Source organism: Plectropomus leopardus, chromosome 1, assembly GCF_026936395.1.
Source record: "Plectropomus leopardus strain MGB_pleo_1.0 chromosome 1, ASM2693639v1, whole genome shotgun sequence".
Classification (NCBI taxonomy): domain Eukaryota; kingdom Metazoa; phylum Chordata; class Actinopteri; order Perciformes; family Serranidae; genus Plectropomus; species Plectropomus leopardus.
The window spans coordinates 18332549-18353380 of NC_142176.1; the positions used below are offsets into that span (position 1 = coordinate 18332549).

Here is a 20832-nt window from a genome sequence, read left to right on the forward strand (position 1 = left end):
TCCTGCAAAGCAATAGAGAGAAATTGTCTTACGAATTTGCCACAGCAAAGTGTTTTAAGTTTGTAAGACAACTTTTTTATTTTTAAGTGCATGTGTGTCCTTTTGTATCATTCTGTGTCCCCTCTCTACATTTGGAGGTTTTTGCGGGTACAGTGCAGGCACAGCTCTCCATAAGCTGCTGCGAGTGAATGCAACTTTTGAGACCCAGTGCAATTAACGGCACAAAACTAGAAAAATCTATTTGTGGCAGCAGATGTTTTAATTGTGGTGGCCTGCCACAAATAAATTAATGTGTGAGATTGTAAAATATATTTTTTCTCAACAGCATATTTTTAAGCTTGCACCACAGTTACCTTGGTGATTGAATTTTTTTTCCTGTTGAAATGTACTTTGGGAGTTGTAGTTAACTTCTACCCTGAAGTTTTTATGAACTCAGAATGGTACCTTTTGTACCTGTAGCTGATTTTAATCAAAGAACGAGATACTTTAATATGTAACTCAGTTGTTAATCTTTTGTACTGATGATTCAACCAGGAAAGTGTCACACCGAGCCAACTGTGAGTCACATTGTGGGAAAATGAATGCGACTTTTGCTTGTAGAACCAGAGGTGCCTGAAATAGCTCCTTTCACTCCACAGCTCTTTTATAATTAAATGACTCTTTGAAAAGGTGACATGAACATCTTCATTGCCAACATGAACACAGGAAATTAAGTCACATGCTTATTATCACAGCTACCTACCAACAATTGTACAGAAAAAGGAGTGTACTGTACATGTGGGAGCATGTCGTGGGGGAGGGGTGCTTGTTTGGGTTTTGCCGCAGAAGTTTACCCAAATAGAAAGTTAAATAGTTCTGTTTCAGCAACATTTGAAGCCTAAAGGCTCTTTTTGTTTTTTGATGGTAAATCATTTTTGCAGCCTTCTGCTATCAGAGTGCACTGCAGGGCTCTTTGTGAATTTGCTATTGACAAAGGTAGACCTGTGGGAGTGGTATTGCACAAGGAGAGGATTTAGCCTTTCCTCAGCGAGATTTAGCACATTCTTCTTTCCCCGTCGGAGCCTGGGGGGACATGTACTGAATTTGCTGAAAGATGCAGGAGGAGGAGAAGCTCTTTATGTTGAGAAACCTGAAGGGTATCTGAATGATTTGTCAAACCATGTTTGCATTCGGCGGTTAGCGGCTTGTGACAGTGATTGCAGGTTCTGGGTTCTGAGAGTTTCTAAGGAATTAAGTCATATTGACATGAGCCACATTTGTCGCTGTATGTTGGAAATCAACAGGAATGACTCAACAGCTACGGATAAGATTGGTGTCATTTGGAATTTATAGGTGTCCATCTGCTTTTACTGTAGTCAGAACTAAAACTGCAGATTATAGTGTTGGAATTAAAATTGTATTTCTTTTTTAAGATGTCACAAAACATCTCTTGACAAACTTTTCTCAGGAGAGAAGCATTGATTGGTTGATTTGTTGGTATTGTTAATTTTGGAATTTGGCATTGGAGGGTTATTCATGAGGTTTGTGAAAAAGCAAAGTCAATCTGCCTTTTTGTAAACTGGTGAGCATTTACATCCTGATATCACAGCTTTTGTCAATTAATCAAACAGTTAATAGGGTCTGTGAATGGCCAAAATGAAGGCTCTGTCATTGTTTTTCACATAGCACATTCAACATACTTCAAATTTCAACAAAAATATAGTAAAAATAAATAAATGAATAAATAACCAGACAATTTTTCAGTTTTCAGCAAAATAAGTCATCACCTCATTTGTTTTTTAGTCTCTTACTCACACACTCTCCCGTCAAGCTCATGCAAGCTTTGAATTTACAAGCACATTATGATTTTATTCAACTGCATTTTTTGGGGCTTAGCATCCTCCGTGACACCATATTTCTTGGCTGCTTTACAGTTCTCTGTTTCATTTCTGTGGCAGATGGAGAATTTATAAGGAATTTGTTACCTCTGTAACCAGGTTTCCATCCACATGTGGCACAAATTTTAGCAAAATTTCCTGGAAATCAGCATCCGCTATTGTGAATATATGTGTAATAATATTTGAATATTTGGAGGTTCATTGAAATAAACAGCTGGTTGCACCGATTCTCTAGTTACGTGGCATTAAACCATTGAAGAAAAGGGTGCAACAAAATGACTGGACTAAAAGAAGGCCAGTCAAACCTCAAATGATAAATAACAATTTAGATAACATGATGGACATATCCCATTTACATTTGTCGAGTGATTATAAAAGAAGTAAAGCAACTTATGTTATTGTAAAACTTATTTGGCAAAAAAGGGTTTGTGTTGCACTACAAGACTGAAAATGCCACTGGAGGCAAATTGGTGATGTTGGGCTATATAAGTATAATTGACTTTAGAATTTGATTGATGGGTTATACACACTTAATAAACAGTAATTTCTTCGTGTTGAGAATTTTTTTTTTATCAGCACACATCATGTCTACCAGACTATTTGAGTTTGTGATGCAAATCATTGATTGTATTTGTTGCAATAATGTCATGGTCATCCAGATTTACACAAGCAGGATTCAACATTATTGTTTTCACTTGCCCAGTCAGGGAAGCGAATCAGAAATCTAGTTGGCATATGTGCATTTATCAATATCCCAATTGGCACTTGGCAAAAAATCAGCATACTGAATACCAGCAAAAATCCAGTATCATGCATCCCTGAGCAAAAAAGTGTTTTTAATTCTGAGATGTGGCATTTTACTTAACTGGGCAATGTTGCAATCCTTATTGTTGAACCCTGCAAATGTCTTGTATTTCTATTGTTACCTACAGTAGATTTGTTGGAGGACTATTTTCCGACACTGACATACGGTATACTCATGGAACAGGTATTATTTCAGCTCTGTCAGCCTCATTAGGGACTCAGCTATTTGTACTTGTCAACTCACAATGGTGCTGCAAAAATGCCTTACTGTAAATTAACTCTCTGATTTAGTAAAATTGATGGCAAACAAACAAAAGACCAGTGCTGAGTGTCCATCAAGGGTATGTGGTCCTCTAACACAGTCAGCCTTGATTCTCAGGCTCACACCCAGCAGCTCTTGTTGCAGGGACTTCAGCCTGGTCTGACTCACGTTGCAGAGTGATAAATCTGTTGCTAATCTCTCAGGCCAGATAGTACACTTGGGCCGTGTGTCCCAGTCAGCCTGTCCCATGCTTATTTACACCCTTATTTCCTGTGCACTTCCTGTTCCCAACAGGAAAGGGAGGTGCCCCCCCTTAGCCTCATGTAACCCATGCAGGGACCGAAGAAGCTGCCCAGTGATAAATGTTACAAGGCAAATACTGTTACAAGGCTGCACTTCTTGCATCAGCCTCAGAGGAGTGAATCGGTTTTTCACCCTCTACAGGGAGCACTGAATAGTAATGGTTGGGGAGGCTCGGAAAGGGATCTAAGGAGGGGATATCCAGGAACAGCTCTAATCTCTTGTGGGTGACAGATGAAGTGACAACAGGCCATGGCACAGACACATGTCTTTGACACCCCAGGCCCCATGTTCAGCTTCAGAGCTGGAAACTAATCTAGTGAGGCGCTGGATGTGGAGAAGCTCAAAAACACCATGCATTGCTTCACTCAGAGATGAAATATATTCTGTGGTTTTTACATTGTGTTAGCTGAAATGCAGAAATGTCTCCCATAGCTTTTAAAACATTTGAATAATTTCCAAAATATAAGTGTGACTTTTTCTCTCACCACAGACGACTTGCGGGGAATGACCTGTCATTCATCCACCCTGAGGCCCTGTCTGGACTGCATCAGCTCAAAGTCCTGTAAGCACGCACCCTCCCTGTCACCACCACCGCCGTCAACGCGCACAAGCACACACACTTATGTCTGTGATGGTGTGAAGTTTTCCGCACACGGGGGGTGGAGTAAATATTACAGTTTGCGGTAACATTGTGGTGCTGTCAGTTATTGCCACACTAAACATAGCCATGCCGTTAAATTTACTTGGAATAGACTAAATGCCTTTTTTCGATCCCTGCCCAAACTGTATCTGTGCCTGTAAAAACACCTAATACAGCATTGCATACAAGCCCTGTGTAAAAATTAGTTCTGCTTAATTTACATCGTGCAGCACACCCTAGTGTGCTTGCACAGACTCGAACACACAGAGCGACACACAAAGCGCTGCCCTGTTGATTCTGCAACAGGCCAAAAGTTCAAAGTCCTGTTGATCTACAGGTGAGGTCTTGATTACATGACTGAAAACACAAACGCACGGAGGTATTGTTCATGCTGATCATATCAAGTGATTTTTATTCATATTGTTACTTGTAACCACACAAGTAAAAACAAACTGAAGTATTTTGGCTACACGAAGCTCAAACAAACCCCCAATCACATTAGATTTGGGTTAGTTTTCACAAATACTGAGATACCATCATAACTCAGTTGATGTTTCTTCATTAGCTTGACAACAGAATGAGGAATCAGGAAATCTTCATGAAGCCAGAGTCTTTTCCAAAGGAAATAACTTTAACCAGTTTGGAGCCACATAAACAGCAACAATGCAGAGAAGGTTTCAGAAAGTTCACCAGTATAGTTAACGTCAAATGAATCTCTGCTAAAAATATATTAAAATGTCTCAAATTCAAATTTCTGAATATTAAGCGTTTAATAGTTATTAAATACTCTTAGTTTTGAGTATGTGAGGTCTTAATTACCACAAACATTTTTTAATCTAATATCATTCATCCATCTTTGTAAAAACTAGTCAAACTCTCCTGCATTGAGGTCTAAATTTTTGATGTTACAAATCTTCAACCCACCTCTGAACCTAATACTGTATTTCACTTTCTACTTGCACTTCTCTGTAGGTAAAATTTAAATTTACCTCACTCACTCAAATAACCATAGTCCTACATCAAACCTACCTCTGCATGACACTACCTATATACTACTAACCTCTATATTTGCCTTCAATGTTTGAATAAGAAAAGGTTTTCCAAAAATCTGTCTTAAATTTGGTTAAAAATTATCCTGAAAAGGCCCCAAAAAAGAATTAAATGTAAGTGTCTGAAACCTTTAGACACCTTGTCTGTGGATAAGTTTTTGCTTCAATCAAATAGTCAGAAAAATTTAGTGTTGTGTTTTTTTCCCAAAACACTTTTCCTTGACCCTGGTGGAAATGTCATGAGGTCAAGGAAAGATGTGAAAGATAATTTCTAAGGACTTAAGAAAAGAGAAGTATGGTGCAAACTAAATCAGACTGCACTTACATTAGGTTACGTCATTATGAAATGGGGGATATTATTGATATGGGTCACTTTATTGCTGTCGTAGGGAATTGAGGGACGGCATTATCTCCTTTAAGGCTGGTCCATTGTACTCTATGCCAAAAGAGATAAGAAAGGAGGCACTGAAGCACCTTTCCTTAGCATTTAGAGAATTTTACCAGTTCTTATCATGGCTGCCACTAAGATCCTTCTGGGTCATTTCATTAAGTTAGTATCCTTCCTTAGCAAAAAAGTCGGTTTAACCGCAGCCATTGTTTTAAATTCATGATGCAAGAGAAAATGTTGTAAGTTGAGTTGAAATTCTAATGTTGCCATTTATCCTCAGGATGCTGCAGAATAATCAGCTGAAGACTGTTCCCAGTGCAGCCCTGAAGAACCTCCACTCCCTTCAGTCTCTGTGAGTCACCTGCCGCACACACACACATGCACACACGCACACGCGTTCACAAATGTAGGGTATTGTTTGCTCAAAGAACCTGAGTTTCAAGTGGACTTTTCCGTCCTGCAGTTACAGTACAAGGAAAACCCTCACGGCTATTGCTGTAGATTTTGTAATAATTATTTATCAATGTCACCATACAGGTCGGATATTCTGTTAGATTTATGTACTTTGAATTGGTCGTAAACTGCCGAACATGACCTCACAGGGGAGAGGAACTACAGCCTTGACTTTGGACTACGAAATGTCTCTTTTGAAAAGCTGGTGAACATGTAGATCAGTGATACACAACTTAAAGCCGGGTGCTGAGTGGCCCTCCAACCATTTCCTACACACACACACACACACACACACGCACGCACACAATAAAATTAAAATGTAAGTAAGTTGCCAGAGTGCATGCAAAGCATACATTCTAGAAATGTCCCTGCACACACCTGATCTATGCTAGATTTGCCTTGTTTATTCATGTTATCTGATAAATATGAGTAATGTTTGTTTATTAACTGGTCTCTGGCCTCTTTTAACTTTACAAAAGTGGCCACCGAGATGATCAAAAGGTGGGTTTGCTGCTGAAAAAACCGTCATTCATGTTAATATGTAAGAACTCACTCAAGCAATACTGTCACAACAGCCCTGTTAGTGAGTTTTATGGTTAGCCTGGGAAGTAAACTTCTAGAAGTTTAAGTTAATGAGAAAGCCTTTTTTGTTGTGAATACCTGGACAGGAAGATCTGCTGCAGTCACCAGGGCTGTTGTCAGAGAAAGAACTGCAGTGTATTTACACAGCTTACAATCCAAAGTGCAATTCAAAGTGTTTGTGCCAAACTAGCAACCAGTCACATTTTTGACAGTTACTCACAAATATGCTATGAAAAGCAGCAGGAGCACTGCAGAACGGTTTATCTACTAATGTGCGTGAAGATCTAAAAGTTTGGTGCTGAAAATTTGTTAAACAAATTTATGCAAAAATGGGTCTACAGGCAACAATGGAGTTTAGTTTGAGGTCACTAAATACCGATTTCTCATTGTGAACAGTGTGAGAAAAGATGCACTAAACTAAACTTGTGTGATGGTAGAGAGTGTTGGGCTAGCTCTGCCCAGAATAAAAGATCTAAACAACTACAGGATATATTGCCATGAAATTTTGCATGGACATTTTTAGTGCCCAGAGGATGAATCCCAATTACTTGGGTTCACAATTGTGGTTTTCAGTAGGCCTGTCACAATAACTACTTTAATACTAAACAAACATATATGCAGCAATATGCAACAATACAACAATATGCCAATGAGTTTAGTGGAATAAAGGAATCTTTAAATAGAAAAAATGTTAAATTTTATCATTAAGAATTGAGAACAATAAAATCAGTTTTTAAAACAAACATTTACGGATAGTTTAAAAGACAAATTGAGAGGGAATGACAGATTTTGAAGGGCGGTTAGTCTTACAAGCCTTCTCAGGCAAGAGCAGCGGTTTAGTGTTGCTGGAGTGCACAGGAACAAAGCTCCACCAAGTTTTTTTCTCCAAGTGAGGATGAGAATATATGCAGTTAACAAAATCTGGTTGAAATTGATATACACTTTTTAAATGCTTGAAGATCTAGTCATTACAAAAAGTGTAGGTCATAAAAACAGATAGAGTGGTTCAGTTGAATATTGAAATTTAAGGTGTGTTGATGGATTCAAGTCGTAAACTCTTGCATTAAGTAACATTACAAGTAAACGTTACACCTTAAAAGTTGCTGGTGGACGACACAGTGAATCAAGTTGCTTTTTTCTCAGTCTACAGCTGCTTCTAAAGGCTGCAAAACATCCTTTCATTTAATAGTTGTACTTAACTCGTGTGAAGAACTTGCCACGGTATGAACAGTGGTTAAACCAGCAACAGATCAGCCCTGAGCAAGATTGCTGATTCTCCAATTCAAAAATGAATGGACTTCAGTGTTTCTAGCTCCACCTTTTAGTTCCAGATCAGTGTGCTAGGTATCCCAAGCAGAGGGATGATGGAAAATAGGAGCTGTAAGGAGCTGTTCAAAGGTACCATCCATAACTTTTCACAATCAATTTCCACCACTATAAGATGGCAATATGAAAAAGTAAAGACTCATCTCCAAGTCAACAAGAACTATAAATCTAAATTATTTACTCAAGACATTGTTGATGTCATTTAGGGGCAGTTTCCCTCATATCACATACTTAACTCATGCTGCGGTGATTTTTGTTCACTAAGCCCAGCGATAGCCCTGTGCAAATGTAGGTCATTCTTATTCAGCAGATCTGTGGCAAACTTTTCTCCTCCTATGTTAGATTGTTGAGTTTTCCAGGAGCTTGTTTGTTTCTGCGTGTTTACTCGTAACTGTCAGCCCTCTCACGATTTCCTGCTCCACTCGCCCTCAGTCTTCAGCATTGTTTTTCCGGACTACTGAATGTCAGTTTCATTGAGACCATGATACGTATATGGCTCTATTTTTGCCACCTTCGGGGACTAATGAGGGAATAGATCCAGCTGGAGAAACGTGCTGAAAGTCCAGCTTTCAGCTATTATCACCCCTCTATAACCCTCCCCTTGTCCCTTGCTTCCCCTCTTTTTTTTCTGCCGCTCTTCTTTCTTTTTAACAGATGTCTTTTCTCTGTGAGGGTTTTAAGGTCTGTAGCTGAAGTAATATGCTTTGACAGAGCCAGGACTTGGTTTGTATAAAGCCTTAGAGAGCTAAATGTCAATCAAGACTGTTTTTCTTCCAGCCCAGACACTTGAGGAATTTTGAGGGAGGGCGAGACACCCAGTGAGGGAGGATAGCAGGAGAAAACAGGGTGGTGATGGTGAAAAGAGCACTTGTGCATTCATATTACTGCTTAAGTAAAAAGCATTTCCTTTTTTACCACCAAACTACTGGCTCCTCATCTGTTTGCAGGGTTCCTTCTCTGTAATACAGTCAAACTTCAGATTACCCGAATATTCACATGATGACATTTGAGAGTATGCTCTACTATTTTACCTACATTTTGCTTGAAAATGCTAAGTTAATATATCAGATTTACTTTCTGAGCCTCTGCTACTCTGAATAAAGATGAACTGTTTTAGGTGCAAACAACAGTCCACTACCTATTTTTGGAGGTATACAGATTGTGAGTATTTGGGTAGAGTTAGCATGTGTCGTCCAGTGAATAGAAAATTAAGTGCTGGTCATTGCATTAACATACTTCCAAGCAGGACTGCAATGGTATGAGATTTTTATGGTATCATAACCATCTCAAAAAGTGTCACGGGATACAGTATTGCACAATAATTTTTTTGTATTATTATTATTATTATTATTATTATCATCATCATCAGTTATAAGGACTCTTAAAGGAATACATAAAAATAAAATAATTAAAAAAACAATTTCTCAGTATCTTGAACCCACTTGTTTAAGATAGAAATATGTGTAAATATAGATTGTAGATTAGAAACCAGTATACTGCTGCAAATGTACTTTCCAGACCTTTTAATGCTTGATGAAGTCCAAGTGTGGTCGAAATGTTCGTGATAAAATAAAATAATTGGAGCTTAGTGTTCAGTTATCTGCTTTTTGAATTACTGGGGAGAGACCAAAAGTCAAACCCAGGATAAAATAAATACACTTCATTCCCCAGATGGATTTGGAGCTGCAAGACAAACTTTCTGGTGTTGGCTATTTGCTGCTTTGCTCTCCATGACCGTGACTTAGAAATGTGGCAATGAAATAAAAGCAAGGATCGAGTTAAAACAGATTTGTAATATGGTTATTATTCATTTTTCTTTGTTGTTGTTTTATTTTCAGTCTGTAAGGCATTATTTTAATGAACCCATGCTTTTCCCTTATTTCTCTGTTCTGCAGTCGCCTGGATGCGAACCACATCACCACGGTTCCAGACGACAGTTTTGAAGGCCTTCAGCAGCTGCGCCACCTCTGGTTAGATGATAATAACCTGATGGAGGTCCCCGTCGGTTCTCTGAGACACCAGGCGAACCTTCAGGCTCTGACTTTGGCACTAAACCGCATCCAATGCATACCAGACAACGCTTTTGCAAACCTGACCAGTCTAGTTGTTTTGTAAGTGATATCGAGCTACTGTTTAATTGGGGTTTATTATCAAAATTTGCATAGTTGTGTTCAAGTATAAATATTTACAGTTTTAAAAAAAATACCCAAGGCAGCAAATTCATTCAGTTTTGAATGTGTATTTGATTTTCTAGCCATGTCTTGAAATCATAAATCACAGGATCAATCCTGTCAAAAATTGTTTAGACTTTAATACACCGTGACATTTTATTACTCAAGGCTTTTGGTGAGCCGTCCTTTAAAGCTGCAGTACTGGAGTAATAAATAGTTTCAGAGTCATTAATTAAAGTGAACTTTCCCAGATAGCCAGGAGAACTTTGCATGCAGTCTTCATAGACCTATATGCTAAATCACTCAGCAGGAACAACCTGCTGGTGTACTTTTTTAAACCCTTAATTAACCATGCACACTGACTGAGAGCATTCTCGTGTTGACTAAAATGACCTGAGGCAGTTGCTGTAGAAGTGAAAGTCATTGGGTGTGAAGTCGATCAGGATATTTATCAAGTTCAGAACCAATACATGCAAATTATCTGCAGTGTGAGCAAACATTAATAGTTTGTTGTCTCTTTACTTTCTGAGCCATGGCGTGTAATAAATGGATGAACTCTTTTTTTCTTTCTGTATATTTAAAAATTCTCCTCCGTACCTGACTGTGTAGATTAGTAAAGTATGACTGCGCTGCTTGCGCTTTACTCTAAACTAGAGAGGCTGCATTTCCTATTAGTTTTTCATGCATCGTAGGCATTATTCTGTCACCACAAATCAATGCAAAGTACCTCTCCTTGTTTCCTGCCCAAGCTCTGAATGTATCCTCTGAGCAACTGCAAATCAGATTCAAAGCACAAACATACTGTAGTATTTATTTCCACAGCTTACAGTTAATACGTCAACAAAACGGGTTCTCCTCATGCCCTGCTATGTTTTTGCATAAGCACACTTCCACAGTGAAATTTGCCATTGGGGTTCAGATTTGAATGTTAACGACACTTTGAAAAGTTGCTCAACTCCAAGCATTAATGTAAAATCCAGATTATCTTGTTGTATTGTGCATGGGAGGGAAATGCTAAAACCTTCCATGAGAGGAACTTGTACAAATATGTGGTGCATTACGAATCTGAGGCATTGATCCAAACTGTTATACATTAACACAAACACACACAAACACACACATTGGGTGGTATTGCTGCAGGGTTAGTATAAACACGTCAGGGTAAACAGGAAGAAAAGACCTTGAATCTATTAGGCGAGGAAAGCCGTCTGCACACACGCACATGCAGTACAGACACCTGATTCAAAAATCACACTCTGCCACTCAAAGATGATTTGTTACACGTCTCACAAAATCTGAAAAACAAGATTATTTAAAATCTGACTTGTAAAAATCTTGCATTTATGTGTAAAACTGCTTTTGCACTTCCAGACATCTGCATAACAACAGAATCAAGGAGATAGGAGACAACTGTTTCGCTGGACTCGTGAACCTGGAGACGCTGTAAGTCAGTGATACTCAGCTTGCTTTGCTCGTGGGCCAGTTTTGCAAAATGACAGTAGGCCAGGGGCCAGTCACAGCAGCCCCATACATGTTTCCAGGATTTTTGGACATTTCTGGCATTTAGGATGTGTCTAGGATTAAAGGACATTTCTCAAGTTTTGTGACATTTCTAGAATTTAATGGCATGTTTAGGATTTTAGTATGTTCCTAGGATTTTAAGACATTTCTAGAATTTTAGGTTGTTTATAGCATTTAAGCTGGTTTCTAGGATTTTAGGATATTTTTTATTGTGAGTTAGAAAGATGTTGGGAGGCCACCTGGCACCCTATTGGGGACCAGATTTGGCCTACGGGCCGTAAGTTGAGTATCTCCGCTGTAAGTGCACAGTCATACAGCAGTTAATGCGTGTGTGTGTGTCAATCTGAGTGTGTTTGTGCTCGTGTTTGTGTGTGCTAACAGCTCCCCCACCCACCTCTGCTCTGGTCCTCCAGACATCATTGTGTCCACTTCCTCCTTTAATTGCTCTAGGATAAATAGAGCAAAGTACATGATGCTTATCAAATCTGCCCTCCCACTGTTCACTTCCTCCTGCCACATAGCCATGAACAAATCTTTTAGTGACAGCTTTACCTAATGGCAAACAGCTACTGTACAGCACACAGAACTGTATAGTTTTAACAGACCTTTTGTATTTTATTTTATTTTTTTCTAAATACCAGTCTCATATATTTAAAGTTAATTATCTGCTGGTTTTAAGGCTGATCAAGTGTTTAAATCGTCCCTTATAGTACTGCAGCACAGTGGGCCTTTGGCCATAAGTAGGCCTGTATTAAAATTAATAAAAGCAGTCAACGTAGTAGCTTTTTTGCAAAGACTTCCATTGCTGTTTTATAGCCTGTAGTGTTCTGAGAGAGGAGGTTGAGCTGCTGTAACAGTTCAGGCAGACTTCCTACATCCCAAGCATAAAACAAAAAAATACTGAATCTTAAGTGCAGTTTCACAACATCAGCAGCCCTTCAGATGTGCACCATATTCTGTCTGTGTGGATACTGTGTAATTGAAACTACCAGTCTGCTGTTTATTTGTTTGCACTGCTTCATGCTGTGTTGAAACTATAACCATTTATAAGTTTATCTGTGGACAGGGAATAAATTTATCATTTTTAAAAATAGATAAGAAAATAGATCTTCACTATTCACTTCACTATTTCTTACATAACTGTTAATGAAAATAATCAGTATCTGCAGCGTTAGTTCTGTGGTTCAAGTGCTTGCAATGTAATGTGTCAGGAATACGATGCCAATTCTTAAGTGCAGTGGGAGGATTTTTATAATGAGTTTTACATTCCAATAAAAAATGGACCAGGAATTGGTTATTTGCATTTTTTACTTATGTTGAGTGGTTAGTTCGTCATTGGTTAATGCTGTTTAAAGGTGTCCTGTGCAAACAAACAAAAACAGTATAGATACAGAAGTAATCCATCTCAATCAGCATTTATGACCCACTAAGTGTGTGGTGGTGTATTTATCTGCAGAGATTATTCCGTAAATGAGAAAACTGTAGAGGGAGGGATGTGTTATGTCAAAATGCAAGAAAACAACACTGACTTCCTGTGTCTCTCTCTCTGTCTCATCCTAGAGATCTAAACTTTAACAACCTGATGGTTTTTCCCAAAGCAATAGAGGCCCTGCCCAAACTCAAGGAACTGTGAGTATATATAATCCTGTTTCTAAAAATGAATCCTGTAATTTAAAAAGGACAAATATCTGATAAAGTAGGTCTGCACTATATCAGAGGAAAAATAGAGCAAAAGAGTTGTAACCTGCTCTTAGTTTTTGTGAGTCTCAGTGAATTGTCAAAATTGTGGATCTTGTGTGGTTTAAAAGTTTTTTGCCTTACACAGGGTGTCTGCATGCCCTAAATAATAGTATATATTAGTCCTTAAAAACTGTTAGTCTTTAATTTGAATTTGTGAGGTCTTCATTGCCACAAACATTTTGTTTAATTTTCTTAAACAAATTTATGTATTTTTTAATATGTTTTATCCAAAGTTAATCAAACTGTTTTGCATGAAAGTTTACATTTCTGGTGTTAAAATCTTTAAACCCTCCACTGAACTAAATACTGTCTTTTGCTTTAATAAAACCTACATCTGCATGGAACCACATACATACATTACTTAGCTTTATACTTAATTGCACTCCTTGAAAAGAAAAAGTGCAAAAATCAGTCAAAAATCAGTCTTAAATTTGGTAAAGAAATATTTTGAAAAAGGTCTGAAAAGTAGTTTGATTTCTTCTGAAAAAATGGGAGGAAAAGGCAATGAAAAACTTGGCAAGAAATGTCTTTCTTGTCCCATTTAAATACAGTGGGTGGTACAGGGGTGCTAATATTCTGGTAATTTTTCTGTACCTCTACTAATTTCCAATTACTTTTTGGACTGTGTCCTGTGACGCTGCTCATTGCCTTCTCCCCATGTTTTAAAAAGAAATCAAACCAAAGGGTTACATAACTTCTTATCGGAGCTCTATGCAGTGGGTGGGATAAAGAAAAAAAAACAACTAAAATCTATTGCAAGTTGTCTTAACATTTGTGTGTTTATTCTGAAGGTTTAAAAAGTCATACTTCGTGGTTTATTCTAACAAGCTTATTAGTTATTTTATGAAATGATTTCTTGAATCAATCGCAGACTTTAGAGGTAATTGACACCTTTTATTTGGGCTTGATTTGGCTGTCTGTAGTTTGCCTTTTGTATTGTTTCTGTTGTTATTTTTAGCTTTGATTTGCATTTGTTACTGAACTTACTTACTCATGGTCTCATATTGAGCAGTGTTTTCACACTGTCTCCTTGATATTTTTCCTGCAGCGGGTTTCACAGCAACGATATTGCTTCCATACCTGAAGGGGCCTTCCATAACAACCCCCTGCTGCGAACCATGTAAGGTCAAACTCACTGGCACTACTTAGAAACACACTTAGCACACTAGTAACTCATATTTGTTCAAATGCTACCATGCTCAGTGCACAGTGTGCTTTCTGACAAACACACATACAGTAGAGGCTGACAGTGTGAGGCCTCAGTGGATGAATGTCCAGAAGATGGTGCCATTCTCGCATAGTAAATGATTTTGGTTTGAACTCTTCCCCTCTGCTCTTGCTGCCCTCTCAGACATCTTTATGACAATCCTCTGTCCTTTGTTGGCGCTACGGCTTTCCAGAATCTGTCAGACCTGCACTCCCTGTAAGTCCTGCTGTCAGACATTAAAATGTGTTTAAAAGCCTGCTTAAAGATTGTATCTTGTTGCATGCATTAATGTTGATGACTTTGCGATTTTTGTCACTGCGTGTGTTTCAGGATGCTGCGTGGGGCCAGCATGATGCAGGACTTCCCTGTCCTTACGTCGACTAATAACCTTGAGAGTCTGTGAGTAAAGTTGGATGCAGCATCTGTTCCTGCTTGTGCTTTCAAGCGTCTCAGGAGTTACTGATTAGGTTTTTCATTTCCAGGACCCTGTCGGGAACCAAGATATCATCCATCCCCGCTGATCTGTGCGAGGACCTCAAGTTGCTTCGGACGCTGTAAGGGACTTATTCTTTCCTGACACCTGCAGTTGTGCTTAAAATATATCCTCCAATAATAATTGTACTTGCTGAAGATTTATCATTAGGAACTTACCGTGACAGTGGAAATGGTCCCAGTAAAACTTGATGGGTAAACTGTAGCTTTATCTTTGGATTTAATGCTGGATTTTGATTCCTGTACAAAAATGCGGCAGAAAAGTCTGTACACTGAGGTAAAGAGACCTCACCTATGGTCGTGAGCTCTGGGTAGTGAACAAAAAAATTAGATTGCGGATACAAGCGGCCGAAATGAGTTTCCTCCACAGTGTGGCTGGACTCAGCTGTAGAGCTGCTGCTCCTTCGTGTCGAAAGGGGCCAGTCAAGGTGGTTTGGGCATCTTATCAGGATGCCTCCTGGGCGCCTCCCACTGGAGGTACACCGGGCACGTACACCTGGTAGGAGGCCCTGTGGCAGACCCAGAACACACTGGAAGGATTTCATATTTCGTCTGGTCTGGGAACGCATCGGGGTCCCCCAGGAGGAGCTGGAAAGTGTTGCTGGGGAGAGGGACGTCTGGATAGATATATAGATCTTTTATTTAATCAGGTAAAGCACAACTTGCAATTAAAATGCAACGCAAAAACAGTCAGACACATTAACATGCAATTTTCGGTTTCAGGGAGAATTGGAGTAGCAATCACGAGTGTTGTCATCATGTTCCTTTAAAAGTAATAGTATCAGCTCAGACAATTTTAGGTCCTTCGGTAAGTTATAAGATTTTAAGACACTTTTTTTGCCAAGTTCTGTGCGAACGCTGGGGACCAACATTTAGAGAATACTGAGAGATTGCAGGCCATGTTGGTTTTCGTTTTCACACATGTATATCAACAAATACGAAGGAACCAGCCTAAGCAGGCTTTTATATAAAAACCAACAAATGGTCTGATTTCCTACTTCTCCTCCATCAGAGACCTGTCCTACAACGAGATCAAGGAGCTACCATCCCTTCAGGGCTGCGTCCGGCTACAGGAGATGTGAGTGCTGAACATTCACAAATCATTTTAAACAAGGATAACAAATCAGTTTCTATCATAAAATTAAAAGACTGGAATTTATTAACAAACAGTTAAGGCACTAAAGGTAATCATTTGCTTGTCTGTAATCTTTAAAAATCTTGTTTCCAATCCACAGAAGCTTTCAGCATAATCATATACAACAAATTGACAGGGACACTTTCCAGAGTCTCTCTGCCCTCCGTTTACTGTAAGTCCACAGAGTCACACATATGCAGCAACACTCACAGCATCCTGTACAAACATTTTTTTTATATTTGGGTTGTGCGTTGTGATTTAACAGAGACTTGAGCAGAAACGAAATCCGAGTCATCCACAGAGATGCTTTCCTCACTCTCACTGCTCTAACCAACCTGTGAGTATGGCCTGTGGTTATCTGCCACCTCTCATTATTATCAGTGCAGAAATCCAGCCACGTGCCATCTTTTGGTTTGACTGTCTGTGTTGTACAGAATTAAATTGCTTGCGTGTAATCACTTCTTTTGCAGAGACCTGAGTATGAACTCTTTGACTGTGATTCCAACGACCGGACTGAGCGCGCTCAGTCAGTTGAAACTCTCGGGGAATCCGCAGATGAAAAATGTGCTTACTGCAAAAAACCTGCCCAAACTCAGGTGAGGAAGAACTTTGTTATCTGCAGTGTTTCGAGTTTGCTGTTGACTGTAATTGCAACGTCGCAAGTTTGATTCCTGGTGACCTTGGCTGCATGTGATCCACCACCTCTGTCAGCTGTCTATTTTCTCACTCTCTAATACAGTCAAAAATGCGATTACATATTGTGATTTTCCAAAGCTAAATGAAATATCAAGTTATGTTGAAAAAAAACCATTATTAATTAAGCAAAAAAGACATTTATTTCAAGTTGTAAACTGTTTAAAATGTATTTTGGTTAGTTACAGGAGTGTAGTAAATCCCTGAAGTCTCAATTTCCAAAAGAAAGATTGCGTCATGACTGGTTGTAGCCCATACACAGATATACACAGTTTCTAACTATTGATTCTCTGGCCATCAAAATTGAGTCATAGTGTGGACGGTCTGCAAAGTAACATCTGTCATCTTATTTGCCGATATGCCGATGGCAGTCAACAAGGCGAATTAGGCAGCTACCAATGTTCAGTTGATAAATCGGTGCATCCCTAAAATATAGATTTTTCATACATTCATGTCTTATATGCAAATACATTAAAAATTAATTTTGTCAAGTGGATGAATAAAGAACATCGGCTTCTTCTACCCATCATTTTCCCAGGGAAATACTTTTGTCTATTTTTGCATATAAAGCAAACATGCTGTAACACAAAGATTTCAAGCGCTCTGAGTCCAAAAATGGTGATGTAGAAAACACAGCATACATGGTGCACTGCATAATTTCAAACCAAGCATTTCAGTTGTTTATCAGTAAGATGAACTGAAAACCTTCACCAGTGCTAAGTTTATAAACAATACAAATTGGACTAATCCTGTAGTGGACAAAAATATATTTTTTTCAGTGTTTCTCCATCTGTTGTGCTTCCATGTGTTTGACAAACTGACAGAAACAAACTCCACCTCTTGTCTTAAATGAGAACGCCTGTTGAATCTGTTTTCTCTACATTTGCAAATATCCAAATATTATTACCAAAAAAAAAATCAAAAGGGCCAAATATTTGCAGACAAACACATTATTTATGCTTTTGCCAATAAGGTATTAAACTGCAGGACCATCTGTATTATCAACACTGAACATCAACAGGACACTCGTTGCCTTTCTAAATGATTGTTGTTTTTCTGTAGGTCCATCTCTGTCCCGTACGCCTACCAGTGCTGTGCATTTGTTGGATGTGACTCAATGACGAGTTCTTCTGAGGAAAATGACGTTAAGAAATCTACAGGTGGGAATGCTGCAGTCTGAGCCTTTTCCTCGGAACAGTTGACATGTTAGCTAAACTTTCCTGTTTTATTTACAGAAAAACAACTTAAAATATTGACAGAGTGTTTTACATCAGCGTGAGGGTACATGAGCAAAATAACAGCATTCTCTACTCCCAGACCACCAGATATCAGATGTAGACATAGAAGACATAGAGTGTTTTTACAGCCACTCTGGCATTAGCCTACATGCTTTTTTTAATTTTATTTTTATTTTTTACTGTTTACAGATTGTGTAGTGCAGATGTATTTCTGCATGCATCTAAGAACATGTGTTTTACATAAAATGCTGTCCCATGTTTCTTAGTGTACTCATGAGAAATGTTAGGATAAAAGAAACTAGATGAAAATGTAGGGAAAAAAAGAGGAAATTTGTATTTTCTATGCGTGACTGTGCACATGGGCCTATTTGTGTTAACTAAAGGTTATCAAAGTTTGCGTGTTGTGCCTGACATTCACTTCAGTTTTCTGAAACAAGCATTTGCTTCAGAAGCAGATCTGTAACCCTATTTCACCCAGATCAACATCACTTTACTTGTTATTTAGTCAGACGTCTTTCACGAGCATGTAAACCTCTGAAACCTAAAAACATTGGTTTGATTTCTTTTGAAAATGTGGGGGGAAAAGGAAATTAGCAATTTTGCAAGAAATGTCCTGTAAAATGCAAAAAAAATGAGTTAAGGGGACAAGTAAATGACCCGAAAATTAGCTGGGGGAATTTTAAAATATTATCAAAGAACTAGGGAAAAATCCCTAAAAAAAAACCTATAACTCTTGTAATCATTTAGGGCATGAGCGCCAACCCCAGGTCAGTCAGCGAAGGCCCTCTTGAAACTGAAGGAATTATTATTATTAGTATTATTATTATTATTATTATTATTATTATTGTTATTATTAAAGCCTGAGCACTGACTGGTGCGAGGACCTTTTTGGAATGGAACAGCTTATTAAAGTGTCAGGAGGTCTGTCTCAGTGGGTACATCAGGTGGTTAGTGTGCCTGAAGTTGCTGGTTCAAGTCCTATCAGGGAGAGGTGACATTTGACTTTTATGGCATAAATAAAATAAAATATCAGCTGATATATCTGCCAGCTCTGCTGATATAAGTCATCGTTGACGTACCTTGCAACCAACACTTTTAACCAACACAATTGTCTCATTGTGTCCTGAATTTTCACATACTGAATACTGAATTTTCTCTTTCAAGAACTCAGTTGATTATCAGCATGGCTTATATAACTGCTGAGTTTTTGACAGACGTCACTGCCAATACTGAGCTAAAGGGAACATCGAAACCCTACAAAATGTCAGGGGGTTTAGCTCAGTGGGTACATCAGGTGATTAGTGTGTCTGAGGTTGTTGGTTCAAGTCTTATCTGGGACAGTTGACTTTAGAAGACATCCTGTCTTAGCACAGAGTTAAAGGGAATGTCAAAGAGATGCAAAATGTCTGGAGGTTTGGCTCAGTGGCTAAATCAGGCAGATAGTGTGTTTGAGGTTGCTTGCTTGAGTCTTATCTGAGACAAATGGTGTTTGACTTTTGTGGCATAAGTAGAGTTAAATATTGGCTGATATATCTGCCTGCTCTGCTGATATAAGTCATCGATGACGTACCTTGCAACAAACACTTAAAACAGTTTTAAAAAACCCACAATTGTCTCCTGAAATTTTGTATACTGAAAATTTCCTGCCAAGAACTTAGTTGATTATCAGCGTGACTCATATATATATATCAAGTTTTCGATAGACGTCACTGCCAATACTGAGCTAAAGGGAACGTCGAAACCATACAAAATGTCAGCAGGTTTAACTCAGTGGGTAAATTAAGAGGTTAGTGTGTCTGGGCAGTGACGTCTATTGAAAACTTGACTGATATATGAGTCAGGCTGATAATAAACTAAATAATAAAAAGTTCTAATAAAACTAATAAAAGTTCTTGTCAAGGAAAATTCAGTATGTGAAAATTCAGGAGACAATTGTGGTTTTTTTTTTTAACTGTTTTAAGTGTTTGTTGTACGGTACGTCATCAGTGACTTAAATTAGCACTTTATTTTATTTATGCCATAAAAGTCAAAAGTCACTTGTGCCAGATAAAACTCAAACCAGAAACCTCAGGCACACTAACCACCTGATTTACCCACTGAGCCAAACCTCCAGACACTTTACATCTCTTCGAGGTTCCCTTTAGCTCTGTGCTTAGACAGCAGCCTTCAAAAGTCACCTGTCCCAGATAAGACTTGAATCAGCAACCTCAGGCACACTAACCTCCTGATTTACCCACTGAGCTAAACCTGCTGACATTTTACTGTCCTTAATGTTCAAACTCAACATTCCAAATGGGTTTTTTGTTTTAATATTAATAAATTAATCAATTAATCCATTTACATGAAGTTTTCGTGATTTGTCCTACAAATGATGTTCACCAAGATGACGTGGTATTTATGTCCCCTCCAGTGCCATCTAGTAAGCGCTGGAAGTACTACATCATGTTAAATATCTCTCTCTGCGTGCATTACCCGACTTTCACAGAAATGAACGACCGCTTTAGCTGGAGTTCACAAGTATCCTGACATGCGTGGGGGTACGAGGGCCCTTGCAGCTTCAATTAAAATATATTTTATTGTTTCATTTTCTTGTTTGTTTTTGTTTTTTACTTCTTTTTTATTGCTTATTTTCAGGTTTTTTCCTTTTTACGTATTTTTACATGTTTCTTGCAGAAACAAGAAATTGTGAAAGATTTGTCAACATACTTCCTGCTGTGTATGCCTACTTGTTTGACAAGGCTACTGTTCTGGATTAATGTAGTCTTTTTCATATTTATGTTTCTAACATTAAAAATTTTTGATTTAGGTGGGGAGGATATGGAAAGAATCTCAATGATTATGCATTGCTCTCCATCACCAGGTAAGCATTTTCTTTCATTGTGTGTCTATAAATGTTGAAGAGATTAGAAATAATGTAAAAAATATGTGGCTAAAACTTACGAGCGACCATA

General features: G+C 38.4%; 1 protein-coding gene across 1 annotated transcript in view; it reads left to right on the plus strand.

Annotated features, from left to right (window-relative positions):
• Positions 1 to 20832, plus strand: part of lgr4 (leucine-rich repeat containing G protein-coupled receptor 4) — a 40934-nt gene that overhangs the window by 14966 nt on the left and 5136 nt on the right. The window contains exons 3-17 of the mRNA XM_042493721.2: positions 3737 to 3808; positions 5604 to 5675; positions 9580 to 9795; positions 11227 to 11298; positions 12937 to 13005; positions 14165 to 14236; positions 14468 to 14539; positions 14654 to 14722; positions 14806 to 14877; positions 15828 to 15893; positions 16051 to 16122; positions 16216 to 16287; positions 16421 to 16546; positions 17706 to 17803; positions 20688 to 20741. Coding sequence (XP_042349655.2) covers positions 3737 to 3808; positions 5604 to 5675; positions 9580 to 9795; positions 11227 to 11298; positions 12937 to 13005; positions 14165 to 14236; positions 14468 to 14539; positions 14654 to 14722; positions 14806 to 14877; positions 15828 to 15893; positions 16051 to 16122; positions 16216 to 16287; positions 16421 to 16546; positions 17706 to 17803; positions 20688 to 20741 — 1274 coding nt within the window. The remainder of the gene's footprint in view (positions 1 to 3736; positions 3809 to 5603; positions 5676 to 9579; positions 9796 to 11226; positions 11299 to 12936; positions 13006 to 14164; positions 14237 to 14467; positions 14540 to 14653; positions 14723 to 14805; positions 14878 to 15827; positions 15894 to 16050; positions 16123 to 16215; positions 16288 to 16420; positions 16547 to 17705; positions 17804 to 20687; positions 20742 to 20832) is intronic.